General features: G+C 40.0%; 1 protein-coding gene across 1 annotated transcript in view; it reads right to left on the bottom strand.

Annotated features, from left to right (window-relative positions):
* ANKFN1 (ankyrin repeat and fibronectin type III domain containing 1) overlaps positions 1-11,742 on the bottom strand; it is a 348,704-nt gene that overhangs the window by 73,193 nt on the left and 263,769 nt on the right. The window contains exons 8-9 of the mRNA XM_019636795.1: positions 2,583-2,680; positions 60-150 (exon numbers count right to left, since the gene is read on the bottom strand). Coding sequence (XP_019492340.1) covers positions 60-150; positions 2,583-2,680 — 189 coding nt within the window. The remainder of the gene's footprint in view (positions 1-59; positions 151-2,582; positions 2,681-11,742) is intronic.

Here is an 11,742-nt window from a genome sequence, read left to right as displayed (position 1 = left end):
AGAGAGAGAGAGAGAGAGAGAGAGAGAGAGAGAGAGAGAGAGATCACAGCACCACCTACTAGAAGGAGAGGCACATGCTGGTGTCGTGGGCTGAGCAGGTCCCCATCCTTTCATGTTATAAGCTGAGACTTGAACAAAATACTGCTGGCCCTGCAAAGCAGTGAAACAGAGAGAATGACACATCAGGAATTGTATTTAATCAGCTTTACCCTACATGAGATTCCCATGTCTGATGAATTCATTTATCCTTTGAGAATGAACTAGCCCACCTCCCCTTGTTTAGCTTTCTAGCTTTTCTTGACATTTATTTTTATATATGATAATAAATATATTTGGGATGCTCTCTTAGTTTCTCTGTGCTTTCTTTTTTTCCAAAATGGAACATCGTGTTTTTTTCTGACCCCTCCAAAACAATTATACACCAAATTTTAAAAGCCACACACAATTCTATAAGATTTACCAAAAGGAGTGAACTCTTACTCTCGCCTCTTTCTCCTTATCTTCCTCTTCCCAGAGGCAACCATCACCGTTTTGTAGCCAATCAACTTGCTTTAAACATTAGCAAGTTATAATGAACATGTTTTCAGATAGTAATTAAAGGTCTGCTTCATTCTTTTAGCGGCTGCATAGTACTTCACTGTGGGCAAATACAGTCATGTATTTAACCAATCCCTCACTCGTAGACATTTAGTTTACTTCCACACTTCATGCCACAAAAAATAATGCTGCAATAAACATCCTTTATTCAGCTATTCAAACTTTAAAAAAATTAATTCTTTGATGTTATTGCAATTTAAAAACCATTATTTAAAAAATGGCTTTTATTCTTTAATGTCTTATGGCGATATGAACTAAGGAGTTATTTTTGTTTGCTTATAATCTTTTAAAATGTTTGGACAGTTTTCTGTTTTTGCTTTGAGGAGTCCCCCCGCCCCGCACCCCCACTGCCAGTGAACCCAAAAGGGCACTTTAAAAGCCAGTATTTGATAAAACATTGCTTGCAAAAATTGTAAAGTTTAAGTTAAAAGAAAAAAAAAGAGCAATCTTTGTAGAGCCTTTGCTAAGGGTTTAATAATATTGGCCTCACCATAGTACAAAGTAAACATTTTTTAACATTAAAAATGGGTTTCTATGCATCTCAAGGTTATGGAGATTCTGGAGAAGTGAAAATCTGCTTCTAGGGCTTTTATGTGATTAAGGTAGTGTCTGCATTGTTCTTATTAGACGACCAAGTGGAAAAACTTAATCCCTATAAAAATTAGTTCAAATATTAGAAAAACTCTCTATGTAGAGTTTTCCATTTTTATCACCATATCACTTTTAAGCAAAGGCAGTTCCCTGGGGTTCTTTTCTGGCCCTCTTCCACCATGTGAGTGATAAGGTTGGGAATCAGCCTTGCGCGATAGCATCTCTGGGGGCCACCCACTTGGGGGTTTGTTTGTTCTGGTAATCCACAGTTTTGGCCCCTGGTGGAGACGTGTGATTAGGACTAAAAGTCAAGATTCTGCGGTGGGGACCCAACCACCAAGAATTCTATTAGAATAAACTGGTTCAAACTTGAAGAGAGGCAACCTAAGGCGGCTTTTTAATGCTGGGTTTCATACAACTGTTTTAATTGACTAACTTTTCAGAAAAACAACAATAAAATTCTTCCTCTACCTCTCACATATGAAGGTCCTAAGATCCTAATTATTTGAATTGGGTCCCCCTCAAAAATACAGGTGGGATTTAAGTTTACTTTTAAAAAAGTTTTTTTTTTAATTAAAAAAAAGATTTGATGATCTATTGGGTTGTCGGAAAAGTCATGACATATTTTTTCTGTTTTTCGTTGCAAAAATGCGTCATGACTTTTCTGACCACCCAATAGTTTTGTTGCATTTTAATTGTTTGAGGAAATATGGTGTTTGTTCTAGTCTGAACTAATTGGTGAGGTGTTTTCATGTTTTGCATTTCATATGTTTATATGGTTTATAGTTCTACAGATAACTGATGTTGAAGTTTATATTGGTTAAACAAATAAGCACAGTTTGTTCCAGTTTTTCATTCACAGTTTAAATTGGTTTAGGTTACTGAGAAATGCAGCTCCACTACATATAGTTTCTTTTTTGTGAAAGCAGATTTAGACATTTTTTTTTTTTAATCAAGGGAAAAGGATTTCTCTCAGGAAATTGTGTGACTCCAATTGATGACTGATCTCAGCCAGGCCCGTGGGGGTGAGGGTTAGAAGAGGCTGTTATTTTTACCATCAGACAGGGAGTCAAAATTGGATCTCTCAGAGCCTTTGATCCCCCTGAAGATTAGACTGGGATCCAGAAAGCAGCAGCTTTCAAGGCTCGCATGAGGCCAGTCTTTTTCTGATCTCCGGAGAACATGGCAGCTTACAAAGTGGCTCATGCTGTCTGCTCACTCCTTTGTGGGGTTCAGATTATGGATACCAGACACATCACACTTAATGAGTGGCAGTTGTTGCCAGAGGACTGGGTGTTGGCTGTTGCTTCCAGAGTAGGCATTTGCTACCAGAATCCCAGTACAAACACCAGGGGCAGGGGAATAGGATGTCTAAGGGAGGATCTGGCATTTACCGTTGTAAGTCCTGTGATTGTGCATCTCAGGGTCTGCAGATTTTCCATGATGATTTCTCCAGCCAAAGGACAAAAGTCTTTAGATAGGCTCCATTCCACTGGAGTGGGGGGAGGGGGAGAGGGAGAAGGAGAGAGAGAGTTATCTATCAAGAAACATCATAGAAACTCTAGCACATAATCTCTCTAAAAAATAGTAGGTTTACCCTCTTTTTCCCATATTGACACATCTAACATTCTTCTTGAGATGACAAGTTAGTTTCCAAGTTCACAATTATTTTTTAAAACAAGAGTGGAAAAAAAAGTAATTATTCAACAGTGATTAATATACCTTATATATATGTGTATGTGTACACACACATATATGTATGTGTATATACAGAGGGTGCCAAAAAAAGTATACACATTTTAAGAGGAAAAAACTATTAAAATTGTAATACTCAATATACACTGATAACAAAAGATGAATACAAGTCACGTTTCACTTGTGCAATTACAAGAAGTGCTCCAAGTGGTTACCATCAGCATCCAGACACTTCTGATTACAGTGAACTACTGCTTGAGCAACGTTGACCAAAGTGTCCACTTGTATACATTTTTATGGCACCCCCAGTATATGTACACAGACACATATATATGTATACACACACACACACGCGCGCACGCGCTCAGGTACATTACACATAAAAGTTCATTGTGTACACAAGATAAGCTATTTATTGCATGTGAGAAATGAAAGGTTCACCCCATATCTGGCTTCTGCTTCACTTTTCTACTAAAGGTGCCACTTCAAGGTCCGAGTGACTGTCTCATCTCAAATAAAGAAGCCTCCTTTCATTTTCTTCCACATCATTTGACACCTCCTTCTGGAAACATTCTGCTCCTTTCGTGTCTCGTTTGCTGCTTGCTGGCTCTCCTTCTTTTTCCTGACATCATCTTCCAGGCTTTTCCACTGACTTCTCTTCAGCCCAAGCATTTGGGATTTATGGCTGACCTCTTCAAGGCTCCCTCCACACCTGACATCCCCAAAGTGGGTGTGCATTCACAGTTAAATCTAACACCCAAATTCTAACACCCCATCTTACTGTGAGACAATGTTCTTTGATAACATTTTCCATTAGTTGAGAAAACCACGATCAAAAAAGCTAAAATGTGCATCATCAGTAAAAAGTCTTAAGTGACAGTTGACACAAGGCAAGATTGAAGGCAATCCTAAATGAAGCAGGAGCTTAAGACACATGAAAGACAAGGCCTGCTTGTTTCTAAACCTCATGATGACAAGCTATAGGCCTTACATTTAAATTATATTCTCTATGACATTTAAAGACGTCAAAATGAAGCCAAGCCATCCCTCAACGCTGCTGCTCCCCTGGAGTCACACGTCCCTCTGCCTCGCCTCTTTCTCCTCCTGGGAATCTGGCTTCCTCTCCTCGCTCTCAGGATTGCTCTCCCGAAATCCCTAGTGCTCTGACCATCGTGAGCAGCCTCTTCTCAGGACACCCTGCCCCTGTGGCCTTCCTCCTTTCCCCTTGGTCTCCGTTGCACCCCCTCTTCTGCCTCTCCCACCTCTCAGCTCTCTCCCGGCTCTGCCTGGTTCCTCCTTTCCTTCTTCCTTCGATGTGACGTTCATTGAGGGGCTGACTCTTTTGTTACTCCACATGCTTGCCCCAGGCAGTGACTTATCCACTATGACTTACACCTCCAACTATGACTCTATGCACTGTAATTATGGATATAGCCTATTTGGGGAGCTCTGACTTCCTCCTGTAAATCTCTACTCCACTTGAGGAGCCCCTAAGCACTTTTTGCCAAAATATGTCTCTCCTCTTGTTTTCTCAATTTTTAGCTCATGGCCTCGCCACAGATCCAATCACTCACCCCAAACCCCAGCACATCCTTGCCTCTTTCCCCCCGATTCCTTACACGCAGTCAATGACTAAACCCAGTAGGCTCTACTTTTAACATGCCTCCCATGTTCCCCTCTCCCCCTCACACTGAAATCGCCCTGGAGCAGGCCTTTATAACTGTGAGCATTAGCTCTGCAACTGACTCTTTCTAAGCCTGACAGATCAACTCATCAACTCTCCTAGCTGATTTTTCTGTTCATCTCATCTTCATATACAATCCTCATACTACAGCCTGAGTTGTAGTTTAAAAACGCAGATCTCATTATTTCATTTTTCCACTTAAAATCTTTTCATAGCGCTTTCAAAATACAACGAAATCCTAACAAGGCATTCAAGGACCTTCATGGTCCACTTCCAACCTTACTCTACTATCCTCATCTTCTGCCATTTCCCAAAGCAAAGTCCTTGTTCTAAGCGTCCCTGTTGCCTGATGATCGTGTGTGCGTTTCTGCCTCTGTGTCTTCTGCTCACCTTCCAAGCTTTGCTTGGTGAAACCTTACCAATCCTTTAAGACCTAGCCAAGCCAACTCTAAATTCCTCAGGAATCATTAATGAAACACACCTGTTTCTGTGTTCCCAAAGCCCTTTCTTCATATAAAAACAACACTGACTGCATACATATTATGCTTTATTGTATGTGTCTCTATCTCTTGTTAGATTGTGAGAAACTTGAGAATAGGAAAAGTGTCATTCATTTTTTTCCTCTCTAGTTTGTGGATCTGTGTGCTTGGTGCATAGAAGGTGCTTATTAAATATTTTACACACACACAGACACACACACACACACACACACAGACACACACACACGACTAGTTTTTCCAACATGAAGATACTCTTTTTCCACATGAATCTCCTCTAGCCTCCCACCCTTTGAAGCTCTCAGAAATATTGTAAAATCCAGTTAGAATCAAATGATTAAAGTTGTATGTTAATTCTCAGATCAGGCCTATACCTCCTTATAAATACATATTCTAAAACATATACATTCATAGGTATGTATATATATTTAATATATGTTATGTATGTGTATATAATTTTTTTCCAAAATGTTTTTTCTGCTTATTATGAGCTACTAGTTCTCGAAGAAGTCAAGTCTCAGAAAGTAAAATTGGAGAGGGTTTGTAATCAGAGAATAATGTTGCATATGAGTCTAGCTAAAGAAAAAAAAAAGTAATCATCAAGGGAATTATCATAAACAAAACAAAATGAAAATCAGTAGCAAATGTGCAAAGACATCTAGAAAGTGCAAAGAATATAGGAAAGTTCTGGAAACAAAAATATCATTGGCTCCATTGAGACGTGCATGATTGACTGATGTGGTGAGGCTCCAAGCGCAAGGCTGAGAATCAACAGCTTCTGGTTCCAGGCTAAGGATTCAGGGCGACATCCCAAAGGAAGAGCTGGGGGTTAGTGGGAACAATACCAGATTATTTGGCAAGTGATTAATGAAAAGTTGCTCAAAGATACAATCTTTAAAATTTCTGAAGAAACAATTTATTTTTGAATAAAAGCTGTTTATGATTCATGGAAATACGTCTTACAAAGCATGTTTTGGGTGGAAAAGAGGGCTCTGGCTTCTTGAAAAACAAAACAAAAACACAGAAGCAGGTTTGTAAGGAGGTGTGGTTCTGCTTTGGGAGTTAATAGAATGTTTTAAGCATTTAAATCTAATTAGATAGTATAACACATTTGGATTTCAAAGGGGGAAGGAACTAGGAAAACAGAAGATTCACATGGAAGGAAAAAAAAATTCTCCATGTTGGAATGGCCAATCTATTCGGAGGCAACCAGTGGTCTTTTTACGCTGCGTACTTCCCTGAGTTGGTGGACTCTTCTGACATGTAAAAAGGAGCTTCTGGCCATTTAAAGAAATAAGGAGGGAAAGAGAGCAAGCAGCAATCACTTTGAGAGCCAACTGGGAATTCTAAGAAGGCAAGTTAGCATGGCCTCTCTGGAAAGTTATGTGTAGGTAGTTTAAAGACTTAAATATGAAAGCCATGAGAAAATCACATATAAGCCTAGTCTAAATCCCTGAAGGGCTGGAGCCATGTATATGAAGTTTAAAACTATATAAGACTTATAATTTTAAGATAAAGATCAGGGCAACTGTTTCTACTTAGGTCTGGGAAATACAAGCAGGGTTTAATCATGCAATGGCTCATAGCAGTCGAGCATTAGCAAGAAAGGTACCAGACAAAACCTAGGTGTTAGTATTTCTGAAAATTTGGCTCTGGCTCAAACTGTGATTCACTATATTTGTATCAAATAACTATGAGTATTTTAAAGGTGGCTCTTTGTTATTTTAACAAATATTTCATTTTAGTGTAAGTTTTAGAAATGTAGAGTCATTTGGGCAGGAAAGTTCTAGTTAGACACCACCATTTTCCTGATGGCAGTCATATCAACCAAAGGCTGAAAGCGGAAGAAGAAAAAGAACTCCTGAGGGTCTGACCTTGTCACCTGAAGACTATAACATGAGAAAAAATGTCACAGAATCAGCGAGAAAAGTCGAAAATTAATGACCAGAAGTGTGAGGATACACAAGCAAAGAAATGAGTCTAAAGTGCAGGTAAATTTCAAGCCTCGTGTTGTGGCTGTGCGATTAATACACCCTGCTTTAACTGGTGACACTCTCAAGTTTCAGACCAGCTTTAGGAGAGGTGAAGGCTATGCAAAAGTAAAGGCTTCAAGAAATAGCATTGCAACAATGTCTGATTAATTGCTACTCAATTGATTAAAAAAACCCAAATCTGCTACTGTCTAGGTTCTCCCTAAAGTCCGATGCCTCAAAGCCCAGAGTTGTTTTATAATATCTTGTTCACACATCACGAGGAGCGCACTGTAAAACTTATCCGCTGACCTCTCGCCCGGCCTCCACCCAGACCCTCCACTCCAGTCTCAGCAGTCGCCTGACTGCAGATCCATTCATTGCTCATGCTGTTTTCTCTTCTGGCATGCGGTTTTCTGTCCCCAAATTTTCTTCTTTTTCATTCAGACAGGCCTGGTTCAAGGTCCTTCCCCGCCTGTAGCTTTCCCTGGGTTTCCAAGGGAAGCTCTTTTGCCAATTTTCCCATAGCAATTTGAATATGTTTTATATTGCACTTGCTTTATTGTTTTATACTTAATTTTTAAAGACATCTATCTCCTCTGTAAAGTTTATGAGCTCTTTGAGGGCAAGGACCATGTTGGGTCAATACCAGTTTCCGAAGCACCTATCACAGCACCTAGCCCAGTACAGGTGGCTCAGTAAATGTTGGGCGAATTGAATGCTTGATTCTTGACTTTTGAATGCTAAAAGCTGTTAAGACACAAATCTGAGGCTAGTGTATAAGGAATAAGAAAACAGGCTCAGAATGGAAAAAAATACATAGTCGAAAGAGAACAGAAGTTTCTTGAGCTGCCCAGTAAGTGGTGGGGATGGAGGTTAACTCCTGGCCTCCAGATTCCCAGCATCCCACACTCTTTGCTTGCCTGTACTGTCTCCTCAGGAACCAAAAAAATAAAAGTTGATTTCCTATCCCCTATCAGCACTTCTATGGAACCAAAACAGCATTCTTACTGGCCACACTCACCCCGGCGCCTTAGCTAATGAACGGAATTTGGCTAGACTGCCCAGCGCAGCAGCAGCGCATTAGGAAATCTTCCCCTGATCCATCTAATTGTGCAGTTGCTAACCTTTCGGGCCAACCATAGCACAAGAGGAAGAAGGAGGGAGAGGGGGACGTGCCGGGAAGCCCAGAGAGGGATCAAATACAGTTCTTTCTAGAGATGAGAAGGTGTGTCTTGCTGAAGCATGAGCCCGCTCAACACTTGTGGGTTTTAAATTGGGAACTGACGTGAAAACTCTGGATCTGGGAATTCTGTGGAGCTCTGGCAAAATACGAGGTCGGAGCCGCTTGCATTTTTTACTTTCAATTCCCTCGGTAGTCCTAGGAGCAGGGGCATGCATTACATTCAAACAAGAATCTTTATTGTTTGCATAGCACACAGTCTTCTAGTTAATTAGAAAAACATTTTTTTTCCCAAATTAAATTTCCCTAGAAAAACAATGATTTAAATTAAGAGCAAAAGGCTTTTTTTTTTTTTTTGGTCCGGACACTAGTAGAACCTTCCTGCACCCACTACTTCTAGAATATTAAAAGCAAAGTTGGAATGGGAAGGCTGTATTCATTTATTTATTGTCAGATTCTGCTAGCCACACAAAGAACATGTGCCTATCTGCACACATTCTGTGCTCTTTTAGTTTTGCCTGCCATGTGATAGGGTGACACACAGATACAGACAGGAAGCAGGGGTGTCTACATAGTCAGGTTTTTGAAAAGCACAGAAGCATACAAGTAACCACAGAAAAAGTCAGCTCCATAGTCTGGTTCATTTCCTTTTTTATTTCCCTTCTAATAATAGTTTACCCTAATGGCTCTTTCCTAAAATTATTCTTCCTCTTGATCCCGTTGGCTTTCTACATGAAAGGTATGATCATTTTTATGATTCTCACTACTACTAATACTGCTTTCTGTCTTTCCAAGCCTAGCATAAAATGTTTGTTGAATGAATACCGGTCACCAGAGGCCCAGTTGCTGCCAGCCTAATGAATCCAATGAGATTCACGGACCTTCAGCTCTCATGTGCTTATCTGGTCACTTAACCAGGAGTGCCTTCACACAAAACTTCCTTCAAGAATGTGCAGTTTGGGGATGCGAAAGTCTGAATAATCTGCACTAGTGGAGTTATTGGAAGCATGTCATCCCCAAGTCCCAGTCATACAGAAATTGCTTTTTTCTTACATTTACAGGATATCTTTCCTGAGTAGATTCACCTACTGGTTTTCCTAGAACGGGGGTCAGCAAACTTCTGAGACGGAAGAGCCGCCAAGGTCAGCAAACTGCGGCTCGTGAGCCACATGCGTGCGGCTCTTTGGGTACATACATGTGGCTCTGAAGTAAAATTGAAAATGAAAATAAAACTATCATAGTTTCATTTATAAAAATTTTAAAGGATATTATTCACATAATGATGATTTTATTTCTTTTATAGGTCTTGCAAAACTTCAAGTGACAGGATTGGCTCTTCCAGGGGTTGGCAAACTTTTGAGACGGAACATACCCAAAGGGCCGCAATTTGCCGACCCCTGTCCTAGAACATTAAACTAAGAGTTGGGGAGGTACCAGATTTATCACAAAATAGAGTGCAAAATCCACTTCTTATGTCACATCTGAGACTAGGTGGTATGACAGGGTGGTCTTTAGAGGCAGCGCCAATAGGGAGCTGGGCCCCAATCTACATTTAGATGAGATAAATGCAACAGAGTGCTGGAGTGGACCCACATGGCTTGCAAGAGCTGAACATTAAAATTTCAGGAATTTTGCAAGCTGATGGTTAACACAGCCCTCATTAACAACTAAGTTGTGTAAATTTAAATAAATTATATTAAAGACAAAGACAGTAAATACTCAGAACTCATCACACCCTATTTTTACTGCATTTTATTATTAATTATGCTCTTGATGTTATTGATACCTATCGTATCTATATAGTGGAAAGAGTATACCATGGTCTCCTATAGCACATCTCTTCCCAGTCTGCTTAGTGACACACCATGTTAGGAACTTGAAATTGGCCATGGTAGGAATATTTACACCATAGAAATCAGCAAATACTACAATATAAACCAGCGCGTTTTTCATTTTGTGGACTGGCTAGCTAGACTAGGTATCAGCAAACTACAGTTCCATAAGCCAAATCTGGCCTGAGGTCTTGTTTTGTATGGCCCATGAGCTAAGGATGGTTTTGGTTTTTACATTTTTAAAGGATTATATATAAAAAAAAATACACCTGCACATATAACACAATGAAGAATATGTGACAGAGACTATAGATAGCCCATAAAGCCTAATGTGTTTAGTACCTGGCCCTTTGCAGGAGAAATTTGCTGACCACTGGTCTAGATGTAAGAAAAGTGATGGAGAAAATGTTAATAATGCAGATTAAAGTTAAAAGTCTCTGTGGCCATTACATTGTGAGTAGAACAGAAAAACTGAGGAAATATTCTAGGACTCAAAAACTATTACTTGATTCAACAAAGAATGTCATTGACAAATGACTGAAGTTCCAACATAAGTCTTTGTTGCTTCATTTTTGTTTTATTTCTTTAAAGTAAATGAAAATATCAAACAACACTTATGTGGGAGCTACTCTCATCCATTATTGGCAGCGATTGGTTGGTTACAGATTCAAGAGTTTTATAAAAAAAAAATGTTTTAGGAGAATTGGTAGGATATAATGAATTTACAAAAAAAAGAGTATTATATATTTTATAACTATTATTTGTAAATTGTGTGCTATATATCCTTTCTATCAGAAAAATTTATAAAAGACGCGCGTGTGCATGTGTGTACATATATACAGGTCTTTTTTTTCCCCCAGAAAGCCAATTGTTAAACATTTACATCACACCGCTGGACAAATGCTTGGTGACTGCTCAGGTGGGCTCTTAGGGTGGGTGTATTCTGACCAGCAGTGTAGATTTCTCAGGCCACAAGAATGAGGTATGTAAACCCCTTTAGTCGGCAGGAGTGGCAGGGTGAAGGAATCAGTTACCAAGCCCTCGCCATCTGGGAGGTCTGCCCAGTGGCCAGGCCCCAGGCACTGGGTAGTACAGGTGCCCAGGCTCCCTGCGTCAGTCAGTTCTTTCTGCCTAAGCCAGGGCTGGCCCAGAAACTGGCACAGCTCAAGCCTACAGGGTGGGAATCTGCGGACTTGACTGCAACAAGGGTGGCGGAGTCAGGGGCTGACCCACAGAAACCTGAGTGCTGATTGTACATACAGATGGCACGCACGCCAGTCCACCACTGCTCATGACCAGAGAGAGCGCCACGCCCACACGGGATTATCCGGGCTTTGTTATTATTACATCCTTTACTATATTTTATTATTATACACTGTTATTATATTTAATTCCATGATTATCCGGGCTTTATGAATGGGCACTTTTGGGACACTGTGGACTGAAAATAGGGACTTCAGTCATTAATTCAGATAAACTTCTTCATTTTTCTTTTTCCTTGGAACACTGCCATATCCTTGAGTAATAATATGTCCAGATAGATTTTCACTTGTTTTAGACTATGTTTTATGAGAAACTGTCCAGATAATATTTTTTGTTCATTAAAGAAGTACAAGCTTTTTAAAAGCTGCAATGGGTAAAGCTGAACAATAGCAGGGCCTCATACCAAGTGACAATTAGAGATCGGAAGGCT

Source organism: Hipposideros armiger, unplaced genomic scaffold (assembly GCF_001890085.2).
Source record: "Hipposideros armiger isolate ML-2016 unplaced genomic scaffold, ASM189008v1 scaffold_29, whole genome shotgun sequence".
Classification (NCBI taxonomy): domain Eukaryota; kingdom Metazoa; phylum Chordata; class Mammalia; order Chiroptera; family Hipposideridae; genus Hipposideros; species Hipposideros armiger.
Note: the sequence above shows the minus strand (reverse complement) of the source record. Positions and strands in the feature narration are given on the sequence as shown.